At 30.5% G+C, this 19,432-nt stretch overlaps 1 protein-coding gene across 5 annotated transcripts in view; it reads right to left on the reverse strand.

Annotated features, from left to right (window-relative positions):
• The window catches only part of LOC135136702 (A-kinase anchor protein 13), a 33,295-nt gene extending 22,003 nt beyond the window's left edge, over positions 1-11,292 (reverse strand). The window contains exons 1-7 of one of the 5 annotated variants that reach the window (XM_064066114.1): positions 10,900-11,292; positions 6,062-6,280; positions 5,702-5,875; positions 5,544-5,649; positions 4,999-5,173; positions 803-954; positions 130-231 (exon numbers count right to left, since the gene is read on the reverse strand). In XM_064066114.1, the coding sequence (XP_063922184.1) occupies positions 130-231; positions 803-954; positions 4,999-5,173; positions 5,544-5,649; positions 5,702-5,875; positions 6,062-6,280; positions 10,900-10,945 (974 nt within the window). In that variant the 5' untranslated portion in view covers positions 10,946-11,292. Of the gene's footprint in view, positions 1-129; positions 232-802; positions 955-4,998; positions 5,174-5,543; positions 5,650-5,698; positions 5,876-6,061; positions 6,281-7,741; positions 7,788-10,899 lie in introns of those variants that run through there. The other 4 variants (XM_064066115.1, XM_064066113.1, XM_064066117.1 and 1 more) reach the window with 4 other exon arrangements.
• Between the last annotated feature and the right edge of the window lie 8,140 nt (positions 11,293-19,432).

Consider the following 19,432-nt stretch of genomic DNA (forward strand, 5'->3'; position numbering starts at 1 on the left):
TGCTGTCTGTTTTTAGTGTTACATTCTGGACAACGAAATTGTACCAACTTTTTTAAATACATTAATTTTAAAACACTTATTAATTTCGCTGTGTCTGGAATGTAACTACCATAAACTGTGCTTACTTACTATTGCGTGTCAGCGGAGTGAGGATAACGAACTTGACTTGAACGACTACCTTCTTCTTCTGTTTCACTTTCAGTTCCACTAGGGCGATTCCTACACATTAAGCTAAGCACATGCACTAAACGGTCTTTAACTAAAGAACATGTGGAATGGGTTGTAAATTACAGAAAGCATTTCAGTCTGCTATTATACATGGTAAAACATATTATTGGCAGCTTATGATTTCTATGAAAGTGCACGCAATCATAAAATATATTACATGGCAAAATTGGGCAATTTACAGCAAGACAAAAATATACATTTTATTTTACTATGACAAACATGTCTCTCAAACGAGGCAAACTCGTTTTATCCTCAAATTTATGGGACGCAAATTCAGCCAGTCATACAGTTTTTGTTATGAATTGAGTTTTGTTTGTTTTAGTTAATTTTTTATTACTACACGTCCCTCCTCACTCCTTCGACTTTTTTGTTTACCAACTACTAAAAATAAAATATCAAAACACGATCTTTAGATTTTCTATATACTATGCCGACAACGCTACCTCAAAAACAGTTTTTAATTATTTATATCTTAATTTTATAGTTTTATTAATAGACTAAAAATTTATAGCGACTGCATGCTTTCGTACAAAAATGTAGGTGTATTAAAAAAAAAAAACTGGTAATAACTTACGCTGCAAGTGTAGGTTGTGTTAAAGCAGGCTCTGGTGCAACATCTCGAACTGCTATAATTGATGGTGTAGAAATTGATTTTTGTAAAGGTAGTCGCTGAGGAAGTAGTCTTTCTTCGGCTTCTCGTTTCGCTATTATTTTATTGAAGTCATTCTAAAAGCATATTTATTTCATAACTTACGTATTTCATGAAGTGTATAAATATCGTGGACTCTATTTTCGAGCAGCTAAAAATGTTTTTGACTTATTCTGACTTATATTTCCGTTTAAAATGTTATGATGCCCGGTTTTTTTATTAATGAGTTGGTGAAAACTTCCAGTAAAACACACGCACATAACTAAAATTTGGAAAAAATAAGCAACAGACGTTGACACTGGCGCTGTGAGAAAACGAGAAAACTACTACACTGACAACTGAAGTTTAAGCAAATACTATATTTTGTTTCAAGGGATTAACACTTTTTTGAAACGATTATTTTGTCTCCTTGCTTCATTAAAACAATTGCCTTGCACGGAATTACCATCGTTACTACGACTGATAACCACAGGGTTTCTATAAACGATTATAGGGTCGAAGTAGGTCATGGATGTGTGCCGCCTATCATTTTATGCGAATATTACTATATGTCCAAGGATTCACGACAGACACCAGACGCATCTGTATAACTGGTTGCCTAAATTCTTCAATTTCAAAAAATAAAACTAATTCATTACAATAAAAAGAAAGAAATTATTGTGGTTAAACATCTCAGCAAATTCTGGAAATGTACTCTAACATCCTTTCCAAAATGCTTTAGGCCTATTGTTCAGTTTCATGTTGCAACAGGAAATCCTGACTGCTGAGTAAATTTTTTTTGTTTTTTTTTTTTTGTACGCCAATGGAACGAATTCAATATTTATTCAATTTTTCAAATTTTTAATATTTCGATTTTACAATACATTTGTTTTTTTTTCTTTCACTTTTTCGAATTTTAAGTTTTTCAATTTTTAATCTTCCGATTTTTCAAATTTTCGTTTCTTCAAATTTTCATGTTTGATTTTCACTTTTGACATTTTTCAAGTTTTCATTATATACTTTTTCGTTTTGTTATTTTTGATTGTCCAATTTTACAGTTTCTTGACTTCTAAATTTTTCAATTTTTCGAGTTGCAATTCTTTAATTTTGCAATTTTTCGATTTTTCACATTCGCAGTTTTTAATTTTTGTCATTTTCAATTTTTCGTTTCCTCAATATTTCAAGTTCTCGATTTTTGTTTTTCATTTTCCCGATTTTATGTCACAAATTTTCATTTTTTCAATTCCTTTATTTCTTGTTGTTTCTTTCGATTTTTCAATTTTTCGTTTCTTCAATTTTTCGAATTTTCAGTTTCTCAATTTTTCGTTTCCACAATTTTACTTGTTCCCGATTTTTATTTTTCAATATGGCGAATTTTTAATCTTTATTTTCTCGATTTATATCGCAATTGTCCGTTTTTTCATTTCCTTTATTTTCTGTGTTTTTTTTTTTCGATTTTACAATTTTTCATTTGTTCAATTTTTCAAATTTTCAGGCTTTGAATTTTCAGTTCGTCCATTTTTCAATTTTTAAATTTTTCACTTTGCAGCTTTTGAATTTCCAGTCTTCACATTTTCCATTTCTTTAATTTTCAATATTTCTATTTCATAATACATACATATTTCTTTTTTTTTATTTTTCACTTTTTCGAATTTCAAGTTTTTCAATTTTTAATCTTTCGATTTTTCTAGTTGCAATTTTTTAATTTTGTAATTTTTCAAATCTACAGTTTCTCATTTTTCGATTTTTCACATTCTCAGTTTTTAATTTTTGTCATTTTCGATTTTTCGTTTCCTCAATTCTTCAAGTTCTCAATTTTTATTTTTCATTTGCTCGATTTTATGTCATAAATTTTCGTTTTTTCAGTTCCTTTATTTCTTGTTGTTTCTTTCGATTTTTCAATTTTTCGTTTCTTCAATTTTTCGTTTTCACAATTTTTCATGTTCCTGATTTTTATTTTTCAATGTGGCGAATTTTTAATTTTTATTTTCTCGATTTATATCACAATTGTCCGTTTTTTCATTTCCTTTATTTTCTGTGTTTTTTTGCGATTTTACAATTTTTCATTTGTTCAATTTTTCAAATTTTCAGGCTTTAAATTTTCAGTTCGTCCATTTTTCAATTTTTAAACTTTTCACTTTGCAGTTTTTGGATTTCCAGTCTTCCGATTCTCCAATTTCTTTAATTTTCAATATTTCTGTTTCATAATACATATTTCTTTTTTTTTTCTCTTTTTCGATTCTTAAGATTTTTCAAGTTTTCATTTTGTAATTTTTGGTTTTTTATTTTTGATTTTTCAATTTTACAATTTTTCGACTTTGAAAATTTTCAATTTTTCGTTCCATCAATTTTTCGGGTTGCATCAGATTTTCAATTTGGCAAGTTTTCAATATTACAGTTCTTCATTTTTCGATTTTTGAATTTCTCAATTTTTAATTTTTCCATTTTCCAATTTTTTGTTTCCGATTTTTATTTTTCATTTTCCAGATTTTTTAATTTTCACTTTTTCAATTTTTTATCACAATTTTTCAATTTTCATTTCCATTATTTTTTGTTGTTTCTTTTTCTTCAAATTTTCAAGTTTGATTTTCACTTTTTACATTTTTCAAGTTTTTATTATACACTTTTTCGTTTTTTTATTTTTGATTTTCCAGTTTTACAATTTGTCGACTTCCAAATTTTCCAATTTTTCAATATTACAATTTCTCATTTTTCCATTTTCCAGATTCTCGATTTTTAACTTTTTCAATTTTTCAACTCCCCGATTTTTATTTTGCATTTTCCTGATTTTTTATTTTTCATTTTCTCGATTTTATATCACAATTTTTTGTTTTTTCATTTCCTTAATTTTTGTTGTTTCTTTCGATTTCCAATTTTTCGTTTATTCAATTTTTCAAATTTTCAGGCCAATCGATTCCAATTCGTCGATTTTCCAATTTTAAAATTTTTCAGTTTGCAGTTTTAGGGATTCCACCCCTTTTTTACTTTTTGGATTTTCAATTTTTCGTTAAACTTTACACAGTTTTATACTTCGATTTCTCAATTTTTTTCAACTTTTCGATATTTTAATTTTTGTTTTTTAAAATTTTTCAATTTTTTTATTTCTCGATTTATCGAATCCAGAATTTCTCAATTTTTTTCTATTTCACGATGTTCCGATTTTTGGATTTCTCCATTTTTCAATTTTGCGATAGGTATTTCAATTGTTCAATGTTTTAAATTTTAGATTTTTCGATTTCTGGATTTTTTAATTTTCCAGTTCTTCGGTGTTTCTATTTTCCAATTTTTCAAATTTTGACGTTGCTAAATTTTCAGTTTTCCGATTTTTCAATTAATATATATTTTTTTGATTTTCCCGTTTCTCGAATTCGCAGTTTCGATTTTTCAGTTCTTCAATTCTTCGATTTTTGGATTTTTCGGTTGGCTAATTTTTTAATTTCTCAATTTTGGATATTTGTTTCAGTTTTGGGAATTTTCAATATTTCTATTTTTCGACTTTTCGATTTTTTATTTTTTGGATTTTCAGTTTTTCGTTTTTTAAACTTTAGATTTTCCAATTTTCGACTGTTTTATATATATTTTGATTTTTGAATTTTTCAAGTTTTCAATTTTTGGGAACTCGATTTATCGAGATTCGGATGTTTCGATGTTTTGATTGTCTCAGTTTTTGAATTTTTCGATGTTTCGATTTATCGGTTTTTCGTTTTTTGTACTTTTCTGCTTTTCGATTTTTGAATTACCCGATTTTTCAATTTTCTAATTTTTTAAATTTTCAAGTTTTGACGTTTCTGAATTTTCGGTTTTCCGATTTCTCAGTTAATCTATTTTTTGATTTTCCCATTTTCGACTTGCCAAGGTTTCGATTTTTCAGTTTTTCAGTTTCTCAATTTTTCGATTTTTCAGGCTCCAGATTTTTCAATTTTTCGAAACAGAGGTGGAAAAACGTTCGAATAAAAACGATGTAAACACTTTCAGTTTCAATTAAAAGTAAAACCGACTTTGCTGCTTATCATTCGTATTTTATATTAGATATATGAATATAAAACAAAAAAACAACTTAAAAGTAGTTCTCTTGCAAAGTGCATCATTAGGAGTCCCACGATTTTATACACCTATAATAAATATAATTATTGTATCGTTACCTTTAGATCAGCCTCATTTAACGAATGAGTGCTGTTAGCGCCACCTGCAGTTCTCGTATTTCGATGTTTAGTCCCCACAGCAGCATTAGTATCGAGTAATTTCACAGCACTTCCATCAACATTATCTATAAAAGAAGGTTCGTCTCCTTCAGACTCCATGCTGCTTAGAGATACACTAAAATAGTTAAGAGCATCAAACCTCTGCACCATTCTAGAATATAAGTGGGCAGCAAAAATAACAACAAAGCGAAAATTTGACCTACAATTTCATTGTTGCAAACGATTCAAACGCCGACAAATCGAACAAGGAAACAGTTCACAAAATTTTCTAAATGCAAGTATGTAGCAGAATTTGCGATAGTTCCTTTCTTTACTTGCGCCCTTGTCAATTCACCGGCGTCAGAAAAAGATGACCTGATGTTTAAATTCCTATAAAACATGTTCTCAATTTTGTCTGGTCACATCTAAGTAATGTGTACTAAACTCAATAGAAGTCACTTAATCACTTGTTACTATCCAAGCGTCCAAAATATAACATCCTATACCTCCTCTGTCGATAGTGTTGAGTAGCTTCTCTCATAGTAAGATCCTCTACAGCGGACCAAGATCTTCTCCTTTGTATTTCAGGTTGACAGAGCCAATCTTGTGTACCTAATAACGTTCTTTAAAATAATTAACTTATTATTATACACAGGCTCACCACTTCCTTTTCGGCAAGGAGCTGAGTGCAATGGAGAAGATCCTAATGAAACATCCAACACATCAAAATCTAAAACTGTTTCGTTAAGTGCTGGACAACTCGAGCTGAATCTGGCGGCCTGAGGCAACACTGGATTAAGAGCATAAACTACGTCCTTGGCGTTTGTGCCATAAGGTTCTAAAATAAGAAGTTAAAAAATGTAGTTTCAATTACATATATCCCATCATTATTATAATTAGTCAAATTCTGCTCCCACCGATTAAAAAAAAAATGACCATTAATCTACATGTTTGAAAGGAACATTTCTCATTTATTCCATTTCAAGTATCAGGTGATATCTTGATTGTTGATCCTAGGTCTTACCTTGTATCGTAACATTGCGCATATTTTGCACGCTTTCATGTATTTCCCGAAGTTGCTGGAGATTATCTTCTAAAACAGGATATATCTTAGTAGCTGGAGAATGTGGCGTTACACTGATCGTTGGTAATGGTCGTGGAAGCATATCCAAGTTAGAAATATGATAATTTGTGATGACGTCTTCGTCACTATCAGGATCACCGCCACTATGACCACATTCGTCTGTAAAAGAACGCAATGTGTAAATATATAGGTTACGATTATTATTTTTTCTAAATTGTCTTCAGTACAACTGAGTTTCTAATGACATAATCGTTGCGGTTCATATCAAATGTGAAGTATCGTAGTGGGTATTCTTAGGGTCATCAAAAGTCGCGAAAATATAAAAGTAACAGTCGCCCGCTGCACCTTATTACAATTCTTCCTTACGTGCACTCGGAAAGTAAACATTTAAGAGCAAACTCCAAATATTGATTGTTTTGTAGGCTTTTCTCCTATTGTTTTGTTTAAATTTTAATAAAATACCCACATTGTAGTGTAATTTTATTCAGATTCAGATGACTGAATTCAGCAAACGTCGACGACGGAGACCTTTAGAACTTGGCAGGAAATAGCATTCACTCGTACGTTCTACTAAGTAGTCACCCTTCGACAATCAATATCTTATTTATATAGTACAACCATCAAATTAAATTATTTAGTTTTTGTAAACATATCTAATGTAATATATAATAGAAGACATAAAAACCTATTAAGATTATTATTGAAATAAGTTAAGTAACATTTTTTTGAGCCACCTGTTTAAGCATATCTAAAAAATATGAATCACAAGTAAAAACTCATCATATTTTGCACATTTTGGATAGACTTTATTCGGCAAAATTTTGAGATGACGTCATCAATATTTTGGGAGGGAATAAACATATATTTTGAATATCAATTTACCATGCTTACACTAACTTTAAAACGTCTACAAGATTTCAAAGTACTCAGTTTTGCAATTCCTGATAAAGTATTCAATAAAATGAATTACTGATTCGTTAATTTTTTTGAGTCACCCTGTATAAGCATATCCAAAAAATATGAATGGAATGATAATTCACATAATTTTATGGAGGATTTATTCGCCAAACTTTTGAGCTGACGTCATCAAGTTTTTTGGAGGAGATAAGCAAATATGTTTTGATTAAAAATTTATTATGCTTATCATAACTTTGAAACATCTGCAAGATTTCGATGCATTTTTACACAATTTTCAAAATTTGATAACACTGGTTTTATCTGTCTGGTAAAAATCGACACAGACGACAAACAGACAGACAGACAGACTATATGTTGTTTTATTGTACTTCAGGGGCAAGGGAAGTTCTATCATAATAATCTTCAACTATTTTTTTCTATATGAAACAACTATTTTTTAATATCACATTATTAAATGATCTCTACATAAAAAATTAACTTCTTTAAAGTAACAGTAAAAGAATATCATGCACAAGTTGATTGTTCGTAACAATCGTTCAAACGAATAATGAAACAAGGAATTAAGACACCTGCGGATTATAACTAAATGAACATTACCAAAAAAGTTGTAACAGAATGTTAATGAAATATCATGGAGCATGCTGTAACATTTCCGAAGAGTAAACAGAAAGACGGCATGAAATATATCGAGGTAACAAATACCTGTTATCTAAAAAGACGACAACACAACGTCGTAAGTTCCAGTGCCACTGTTTGGCCCGGACCGTCGGACTTTAAATCGATTGCAAGCGCTTGCGCTTAGCATACACTAAAGTTTAAAATGATGGTAAACTTAAAAAGTAAGTTCTTGAAGTTGCTATATTGAAATTGCTATTATTGAATGCTACAACAGTTATGATAACAAGTGATACAATTTTATGTCGATAATGAAAATGTCATTATTGTTACATTGTATGTAACAAAACTGATACACAAAAAGTTGATAGCGTCTTCATAAAATTTCAAGAGAAGTTTACTTCAAACATTAATATAGCATCAATAACCCACCTCAATGTTTTTTAAAACCATAAAATGTCTACAATGGAATTTTATAATTTTTCTAAGCAACTGCATTTATTTCCTCTTTCTAATAAAATATTGTTACGATGATCGGTAATTAAAATCGGCGTGGGATTATGTACAGACTGGAATGGATTTAATTAGACTCTAATTCTCTCACTGACTGGACTCGACTGCCCGTTCCCGGCGGTGGTTCCTATTCAAGCAGTCACGCGCTCCTTTCTAGATATTTCGCGATCGAGGTTGTTCTGGAGTGCCCATCGCTGACGTAAGTACGCGTCATGCCCCACTACACCAGAAATTTTAACCACTGGCGTGAATAAAATCCCAAGAGTCCCTGCGCTACGGGGGCGCAAACTCCATGGGATGCAGTTCGTACAAGTACGGTCAATATGAAAGATATTTGAAACAGATAACATGAGTAACTTCGACTGTTTTGTTTATACTTCGAAAGAATTCGACGATAAGCACGTTCCGATAACAAGCATTTGGGTTTAAAAACAATGAAATTTGATTGATTTTTGTCTCCTCAAAAGAGAAAAGAGGGCTAATTTGTTTTATTAAGCTACAATTGAGGCAAACTGGCCGATCTGTTATTATAATAATTATTATTTTATTATTATTAAATATAGGCGAGTGCGACATTACTGTATTCATTTTAGAGACAACGGAGTGAACAGTCGGATCTGCGAGACGTTATAAAGACAAACGTATTCTCACATTTTCCAGAAAATGGGGTGGCTCGTTCTTAATTTGATCAATAATAAATTGACCGATTCGTTAATTTTTTTGAGTCACCTGTTTAAGCAAATCCAAAAAATATGAATGCAATGATTAAAAGTCTGTTCACATTTTGCACATTTGCGAAAGAATTTATTCGGCAAAATTTTGAGATGCCGTAATCAATTTTTTGGGGTTGATAAACAGATACATTTTCATTAAAAAGTTACCATGCTTACTATAACTTCAAAACGTCAAGATTTCAAAGTATTCAGTTTTGCAATTCTTAATTTAATCAATAAAATAAATTGACTCAGTCATTAATTTTTTTCACACATCCCCTATAAGCAAATCTAAAAAATATTTATGCAGTGATAAATCACAATTATAGACTCATCATACTTTGCACAATGCACATTTAAAATGGCCTTTTTTCGGAAAAATTTTGGGGTGGCGTGATAAATTTTTAGGGGGGGGGTGAGCAAATATATTTTGATCAAAAATTTACCATGCCCATGATAACTTTAAAACATCTCCAAGATTTCAAAGCATTTGGTTTTGTAGTTCCTGATTAAATCAATAAAATAAATTTACGCATTCATTAATTTTTTTGAGTCAGCCTACATATGCAAATCCAAAAAAATATTAATAAATCACAAGTATTGTCTCATCATACTTTGTACATTTAAGATAGGATTTATTCAGCAAAATTTTCGGGTGACGTCATCAATTTTTTAGGGGGGGATGAGGAAATATATTTTGAATAAAAATTTATCATGCTTATAATAACTGTAAACCATCTGCAAGATTTCAAAGCATTCGGTTTTGCAGATTCCAAATTAAATGTCAAAATGTTGTTTCCTAATTTTGATTTTTTTCCAAAAATCTGGACGTTTCGGGTAAAATCTCAATTCGGAGTCAAAACTACATGTGTAAGACTATGTTATTTGATACAATTTAAAACCCATTTACTATGTGCAAATTTGAACAGAGGAATGACACTGACGTCCAAAATTTTCTGGCTTAGACTGTATATTTAAATAATCTTTGCATTCAATCCAAGATAAAGAGAATTTCACTTTAGGTGGTGTAATGTTAAAAAAAAAAAACTGCTCACATTAGGCTAGTTTGTATTAAAGTTTTCTGACATTTTAAACAAATTCCATTTTTTAACTGCAAAAAATATATCTACAGTTTCGGCCACAAAATCTTGGGCAGTTCAGTCCTTCCAGTGACATAAGCTCTAAAACAGGCTTTACGTACTTATAACCTCAAATTTGCCATGTTGTCATTGTGACGTAGACTGGAATGGGGATGATGACGTACGTCAGAATTTATTTTTTAAAATTGTCAATCATTATGACAATAAAGCATACACTACATCGTGTTTTTTTTAAATGACAGAAAAATACTGCCCAAGATTTTCTGGCCGAAACTGTACAAATTTTTACATACCTCATATTTTCTATTAAATAAGAAACACACGGTTAAATGTGTTTCTACGTGAACATGTTTATTTCATCAAGTTTGGTATAAACTGTATATAAAATTAAAAAAGTGTGTAGGAAATTGGTTCATAATAATAAATTAACATTTACAAGAAGAAATAACACGTTTAGAAGTATGTGACTTAATATACAATACGATTAATATGGATTAAAAAGAAATTCATACAAATGGTATGATTTGTTGTTATTGTCATGAAGATGTTGCAAAAAATTTAAAACACGTAAACTGAACCGGGGTTTTTGCATTAATTTTCTATTAGTGGTTATTTCATCGTCCAGTTTCAATTCGATGCTACCAAGAACGCCAGAACAATATCCAAATATCAATAATTTACATTGCTCCTACAAAATATGTTATTAAACATATAATTGAATTTAAATCCTACAAGTAGCTACAGCAGATTTTCCGAAAAATTGAATGTTCATCAGAGAACATCAAACCCCAATAAACATACCTTTACCAAAAACCGTCGTACAGTAAGCAGAAATCGTAAATTTCACCTACTTTTCTCAAACCAACATTTAACAAAAGAAAAGTAAATTACATTACATATACAATATGTGTGAACAAACCTGAGGAAAGGGGCAAAAACACTTCTTCCAAGGACTGCTTCTCCATATTAACAATTAAGTTGGTTATGCAGCTGACTCAAAATATTAGTAGAAGCAGTGTCTTCTTAAGCCATGATAGAATATCACAAGGTGTAAGTAAATAATTGTACACCCAAAAAATACCTATTTTGGATTTTTAAGTCACATAACTGTTCATTGCACATTTCACAAGTTTTGAAAATTAAAATAGAACGAAAAAAAGAATTATTAATACCAATTCGTATTCAATAAAATGAATTCAATTCCCCCGTTATTTATGTACATTACGACAACAAATCCATGGAATCAAAACACTGTTTAGTCTTATTGCCCCAACGCCACGGCGGCTGCACTTACTAGATCCCGTACTTTCTTTGAGCGACAATCACCTGTTGTATGTAATACATACGGGTTACAACCATAGAGGGCGCCGTTATGTAACAAGAAAAATTGTAGAATACGAGTTATGATAAATGACAACATTTTAGCCCGTAAAATTAAAATTCCGTTAAGTACAGCCTGCAACATTTTTTTCTATTTGGAAACGAATACAAACGATAAACTGCTTATATTTTTATCCTGGTTATCTCAGTATCCACATCTCTGAAAATAACGTCTTGTTTACTTATAAAAGTTGTTTAAGAGTGAAAAGCAGTTCATCACTGGTTTTAGTATCTTCTGGTTGTTGTATTTTTCTAATACCACCCCAATTATTAGAGATACAGATGATAATACCATTGTTTAAGTATATTATAGTTGGGCAACCTATACGGACAATCACTTTCCCATGTAGAAAAGAATGAATATATATTTTACGTCTCACTCGCTTCACTATGAAGTGGCGGTACCTTACGAAAGGGGGTAAAAATAGTCCGTAAGCACGTGATGTCGATAAGGTAGTAAACGGACGTATTAATCAGTACGTTGTACGGGGAGCAGTCACAAAATAAGCAAACGTACGTGTTGAAGACTTTACATATATGTAATATATGTATATGTAGTGCATACCTGTTTCAAGGTTAAGGTAACAAAAATTTAATATTATCGCGGTATACCTATTATCCATGAACTGCATGGCTAACAAATATGCGTCCCTTCGTCCACTTTAAAGGTATACGAAATTAAACGACCACTACTTTAATTAATAAGTAACAACATCTAATTTGCCTCCAGAATAACTATGGATTATCATCAAACTATGAACACCAAATTAATTCAATATGAACATCTTCTTACGTATTTTTTTTATTAACAGTAGTCAAATCATTAAAAACATATTATTTTTGAAACTAAAATGCATTTTATCCTAAGATTGTATCACAAAATATTCATCACCATTTAAATATATACGATTTAGACATCAAGAAATAAATTTAAAATTGCAAAAATTATACTAAAACAGCCTTAAATGTGTCTTGTATGTACGTGCTTATCAGTATGTAGGCATTTTAACGCACAGCAATAATCGTTCTTGATGAGTAGATGAGTAATGACTGATGACTACTGTAACACAGTAAATCCTCGAAATCGAAAATTTAAAACACTGAAAAATTCAAATATGGGAAAATTGTAAAATCGAGAAATCGAAACATAAAAAAATCAAAAAAATTAAAATTGGAAAATCTAAAATTTAAAAATCGAGAAATTGAACAATCGGTTAATTCAAAAATCGAAACATCGAAAAATTGGAAAATCGAAAAATAAAAAAAATTGGACAATCGAAAATTTAAAAATTCCGAAAATTGAAAAATTGAAATATAGAGAACTGAAAACTCAAAAAATTGAAAAAAATTAATAATTTCAAAAATTGAAAAGTTAAAATTGAGAAATCGAAAAACTGAAAAATCACAAAATTGAACGAAATATCAAAAAATTAGGAAATTAAAAAATTGAGAAACAAAAAAGTCAAAAAAGCAGAGTCTAAAAATCGCAAACTTAAAAAATCGAAAAATTGAAAAATCAAAAACCTGAATAATCGAAAAATTGAAGAAGTGAAGAACTGAAAAATCGAAACTTTAGGAAGTGGAGAAATGGGAATATAAAAAAATAGATTAATTGAGAAATCCGAAAACTAAAAATTCAGAAACGTCAAAATTTGAAAAATAAAACAGTATTGAAGAACTAAAAAATCGAAAAATCTAAAATTTAAAACATTGAAAAGTTAAAATATCCTAACACTGAAAAATGGAGAAATCCAAATATCAAAAAATCAAAAATAAAAATCTAAAATTTAATAATCGAAAAACTGAAAAATCAACGAATCGAGCAGTCGAAAATTTAAAAAATTGGACAATTGAAAAATCGGATAAATCAAAAATCGAAATATCGAAAAAGCGAGAAACCGAAAAGCAAAAAATCGAAAAACCAACAAATCGAAAAATCGAAACATTGTAAAATTCAAAAATTGAGACATCGAGAAATCGAAAAATCGAGAAGTCGAAAAATCAAAAAATTGAGAAACCGAAGTAGGCCAAAATCGAAAAATCGAAAACTTAAATATGGAAAAATTGATAAAGCGAGAGATTGAATAATCAAAACATCGAAACATCCGAATCTCAATGAATTGAGATCTCAAAAAATTTGAACATTCGTAAATTTAAAAAATTAAAATATAGAACTGGAAACTCGAGAAACTGAAAAATCTAGAAATTTAAAAATTAAAATATGAAAAAGTTGAAAAATTGAGAAATTGAAATAAAAAACAAAAACCTGAAAATCCAAAAATAAAAAATAGAAAAATCTAGAAGTCGAAAAATGAAAGAATCGAAGTATTGAAAAATATCAAAACTGAAAGAAATATCCAAAAATTGAGAAATCAACAAACCAATAAAGCGAAGTCGAAAAATCGAAGAATTGAAAAACTGAAAAATCGAAACTTTGAGAAAAATAGATTAATTGAGAAATCAGAAAACTGAAAATTTAACGCAAAAATTTGAAAAATTCAAAAATTTAAATAATGAAGAACTGAAAAGTCAAAAAATCGAGAAATCGAAAAAACTAAAATTTAAAACAATGAATAATTAAAATATCGCAAAATTGGAATTGGAAAATCCAGAAATTGAAAAACTCAAAAGAAAAAAATCGAAAAACCGAGAAATCCAAAAATCGAAACATCGAAAAATTCAAAAACTGAGACTTCGAGAAATCGAAAAATCGGAGGATCGAGAAATTGAGGAGTCGGAAGCCGAAAAGGAAAGTTAAAAATTGAAAAATTGAGAAATTGAACAATCAAAACAACGAAACATCTGAATTCGATAAATTAAGAAATTAAAAAATTGAATAATCGAAAAATTTTAAAAAAGAAAAACTGGAAAATCAAAAATTAAAATTCAAAAAATCGGAAAATTGAAAAATTGAAATATAGAAGAACTGAAAACTCGAGATATCGAAAAACCTAGAATTTTAAAAAATGAAATATTAAAACATCGAAAAGTTTAAAAATTGAGAAATCGAAGCATTAAACAGTCCCAGAATTGAAAAATCTAAAGTTTACAATAAATTGAAAATCCAAAAAGGAAAAAAGCGAGAAATCAAAAAAAATCCATCAATTCAAAAATCGAAAAGTCGAAAAATTGAAATATTGAAAAATCTCATAACTGAAAGAAATATTCAAAAAATTGAGAAATTAAAAAATTGGAAAATTGAGAAATCGAAAATCTAAAAAAGCAAAATTGAAAAATCGTAATCTTAAAAAATCGAAAAATTGAGGAATTGAAGATGTGAAAAATCGAAACTTTAGGAAATCCAGAAATGGACAAATAAAAAAAGTACTTTAGAAATCGGCAAACTGAAAATTTAGAAACGTGAAAATTTGAAAAATTGAAAAATCGAAATATTTAAAAACCGTAAAATTGAAGAGGACAAAAATTGAGAAATCATATCATTGAAACATCGTAAGATTAAAAAATCGAAAAATAAAAAAATCGAGAAATAGAAAATTTAAGGAATGGAGGAATCGGAAAAGTCCAAAATTGAAATATTGAAAAATTGAGACATTTAAACTAGAAAAATCGAGAAATCGACAAGCCGAAAAATCCCAATAGCGTATTTAGGTATAAATCACAAGATCAGGACTATTCTACTTTTTAAAATTTAAATACATAACATTATAAATTGGAAAATGTTGATTTTTTTTTCCAAAAATCTTGACGTCTAAGGTGAAAACTCGACACGGATGCATAAACCGTAAACGGGGCGAAACTACAATTTTACTATTGTAAAATTTGGAAATTGCGTCATTTCATTGTTCGTGACAAATTTTGGAGAGTGTAATTTGATAATACAATTTGAAATTTAAATTTTGTCATTCGGGAACATTATGTATTAAATCGTTAAGATGTTCAAGAACTTTGTTCACTTATTCGTTGTAAAGTCCAATGGTCGAAATGGGTTAGTTCTTCGTAGTGGATGTGTATCACATCAACTCTAACGAATATCGGTTTATAGATAAATCGCTTAAAGCCGATATTGGCCGGAGTGTGCTTTGGTCTGTAGATCAAACAAGTTCTCAGGTGACGAAAAATTGCATGTGGAGGGAGACTTTGGATTACAAATCGTGCCAAGAAAGACATATTTGGTAGAGATGGATTTTCAGGTGCTTGACTAGCGGTAATTTTAAATTGTTTGCTGTCGTTCGCGAAGTGAAGAACACAATTTTATTAAAATGATAATTATAAAATTATCATAATCGCTATTGGTGTTAATTAACACAAAATGGCGCTCAAGTTATCAGTTGATTTCGTTAATAAATTCATAGAAACCTATATGGGATTTTTTCATGCCTTAGAAAATTAAAAAGTAAAAAATACAACAACAAAAATTTTAAAATGCGGTTTACGAAAAATTAGTTGATCTGAGCAAAGAAGAAAATTTTGGAAACGCTGACAAATATGACATCTTAAAAAAATAACACTTGAAGAAGTGCTTTCGGCGTAATATTTTTGATGCTCGCGTGAACAAAATACTCTATGTCAGTGTGCAGTGCGCAAAGAGTTAACTGTGCAGATCTAGCCATCTAGCCGAGAATCCGAAAACCAAATCGCTGTGTGTAGGGCCAGCATAACGGAAGTAATAAATCATCCCATCGGTTGAAGAACTTTGGGTCGGTGCACTGACGTCGGTGTTATATCCCGAGAGGGGCCCAGTACAAGTACACCCAATAAAATGGAACAGACAAAATAAAGCTTCAAACATGATTATTTTTATACTAAAATTCTGAAGTTTATAAACTGCACATTTTATTTATTTATTTATTTATTTATTTTATCTTGTTTTCGAACTATAATAAACATTTCAAATAATGTCTGTAACTTATTTTAATGTAAATTATATTCATGCGGTTAACAAAATCAGATGTAATATTAGTGTGATTTTGACCTTATTCTAGATTTTATTACAGCAGAACGGGGTATCCTTTTTAAATTTTAGAAGTTACGGAAACTAGTTCAAGAAACAATTCGTTATCTCGTATTTTTGGAACAAAATCTACCAAAATGTCCGATAACAGCAATTGTTTTTCATAGAAACAAACAGTCTTCAAAGCAGCCTTTAACAACTCGATATTACAAACATGCCTCTTAAGTTCTTTATGCGTTTTTTTTCTCTCTTGTAATTATTTGTAATGTTAACGCCGAAAGTTTATGTCATTCTGTTATTTACTTTGAACATATATTTTCATTTTGTGTTAATATTTTTGTAACACCACGAATCTAAATTTTACTTAAAATCTTGTTTTACTTTAATCTTGTAAAACTAAACAATTATACCAGTTTAAAAACCCTCGGAAAGTTTCTGTCAGTCTTCAGATATAGTCAAATAAAAATATGCGTCAAATTCATTTAAATTCAATTCTTTCTTATCACGTTACAACGCGTTGCTTCATATTTTTTATGTCAAGTATATTTTCATATTTTGTACATATATGTTTATATACATTACTGTTTACGGAACAATGTTAATTATGGATTTATGGATAACTCCTCGTATAAGAGCAGAGTGAAGGGTGTTTGCCTTTGCTAATGTTTGATGGCGCCATCTGATTTAGAGTAAAATAAACCTAATACGTTGGCTCACTGTAGTGAAAATGCGCGTTGACGAAAAATTTGTCCCACGCCCCCTGGATTCCTTGTCCTAAAACTCACTATTTAGGTGAAGTAAAATTTGTATTAGGTTGTCCAACTATAATATACTTAAACACTGATAATACTGTGTGTAGTTCGTTACATTTCCTGAATCAAAGAGGACACTACTGACTTTAATAAACAAAAAATATTTGGAATTTCTTACAGTTTTTCATTACTGCTAAAACTTTGTTCTATATTCTACATGTATATAGGTATTTTATGATAATTACAACAGGGGAGTAGGAGAAATAAACTATCCAATTGTAGATTCCTGTAAAAACAAAACAACGAAATATCAAACATTTTAGGATGTTCTGTGATGTCAAATTATTCAAATTCCTATTCATATTCAAGTCTCACTTGTAGAATTGTTACTTCCCGAGCGTTAACACAGAAAAGGAAATATTGTAATAGGGTCCATCGGACGACGGGCTACTTTCATGTTTTCTCGACGTTTCATGAGTCATGACCCCTAGCCTAAAGTACGAAATCAGTGGTATCACGGTTCCGTCTGTCTGTTGTCTGTTCTCTCTGTATTAACTATGAAATAATGTACTCCTGAGATTCCCAATTGAGCCGGTGAAAATACAGGCAATAATAAATCTGAATTAAGTGAAACGAAGAAGGGAAAATATTGTGGAAGAGGAGGAATAGAGGAAATGGGATGGTAAATTTTGAATGTAAACAAGGAAGGAGATGAAGAAGGAGAATGGACGTACGTAGGGACTAGGGGAGAATCAATTACAGACTATGGGATTGTCAACGAAGAGGCGTGGAAAGAAATAGAGAGTTTCAAAGTAGGGTAAAGGGTAGAATCCCACTAGAAATAAAAATCAAAGGAAAAGAGCAAGAGTAGGTACGAAAAACAAGAGAGAAGAAACGAAAGAAAAGAAAAAGAAAATAGAATATGGGATGAAGAGATATATCAGAGATACAGAAGTAGACTAGAAAAAAAGAAATTCGAAGTAAAAAAAGATATAGAAGCTATGATATCAGAACTGATCAACTTAACTGAAGAAGCTACGGAAAAAACAAAGATATACATATGGTAAGGGAGGAATAATGGATGGAACGGAGAATGTAGAGAGTTGAAGAGAAAAGCATGGGAAAAATTAAGGAAGGAAAGAAGAGTACTTAAAATCAAGAGAGAATTATAGGAGAAAATGTGAAGAAAGAAAAAGTGAAAAACGAAAAAAAAGGAGAAGACAATAAAATCCCTGAAAAGAGAAGAAGTATGGAGATATATAAACAAGGAACGGAGAAGGAAGACTGAAGTCAGTAGGAAATGTATAAAAATACATGAATGGAAAAGACACTTTATGGAATTATTGGGAGGTTGTGAGAAAAAATGCTGCAAAATAAATAAAGGAATCACAACAACGGAAGAAATGTGGAGAGGAAATAATAGAAGATGAAATAGGAAGCCAGATTAAAAGACTGAAAAGGGGAAAGGCACCAGCAGGGGATGGAATCCAGAACGAAGCGTGGATGTTCGGGACCGTAGGAGTGAAAGAAAGGATATCGGAAGTAGTAGATGGAGTTTAGAAGGGAAAAGGGTTTCCTCGGCAGTGGAGAGAAGGTATAATAATCCCATTATTTAAAAAGGGGCAAAAAAGTGATATGAAGAACTACCAAGGGATCACCTTGCTCAATACGGCGTACAAGATATACGCGATGATACTAGATGAGAGGTTACGAAAGAAGATGGAAGCAAGGGGTATGTTACCAAACGGTCAGGCAGGGTTTAGGAAAAGAAGAGGTACTATGGACGATGTGTACATCCTGTGGAATTTACTGGGAATAGAAATACGGAAAGAGGGTGGACGAATGTACGCATTGTTCATAGATTTCAAAGCAGCGTTTTTGATAGCGTGAATAGAGAGAAAATGTGGAAGTATTTGAGGAGAAAGGGAGTAGATGCGTACCTGGTAACGAAAATGGAAGAAATATATGAAGAAACAGTAAATCCGGTGAGAGTGAATGGAATAGAGAGCGAGAGTTTTTATACAAATAGAGGAGTGAGACAGGGATGCCCACTCAGCCCCGAATTATTTGCAGTTTATCTAGGAGATAATAAATGAAATGTTCAGAAAAGCACAGACAGGAGGGGTGGTAGTGGGCAAAGAGAAAGTGTGGTCGTTGGCGTAGGCAGATGATTTGGTGATTGTGGCAAAGAAAAGAGAAAAAATGAAAACAATGATTAAAAGTTTCGAGAAGTACGTAAAAAAAAAGAAATCGGAAGTGAATGTGGAAAAAACAAAAATGGTAGTGTTTGGGAAGAAGTAAGAAAGGAGAAGGAAGAGTAGGCATGGAGAGGAAAGTAGATTAAACAGGTGAAAAAATTCCAGTACTTAGGATATACATTAAAGAGCAATAACTCAGATAGATCGCAT

The sequence above is a fragment of the Zophobas morio genome, unplaced genomic scaffold (assembly GCF_036711695.1).
Source record: "Zophobas morio isolate AGI-343-1 ecotype UQ-CSIRO unplaced genomic scaffold, CSIRO_AGI_Zmor_V1 ptg000026l, whole genome shotgun sequence".
NCBI lineage: Eukaryota > Metazoa > Arthropoda > Insecta > Coleoptera > Tenebrionidae > Zophobas > Zophobas morio.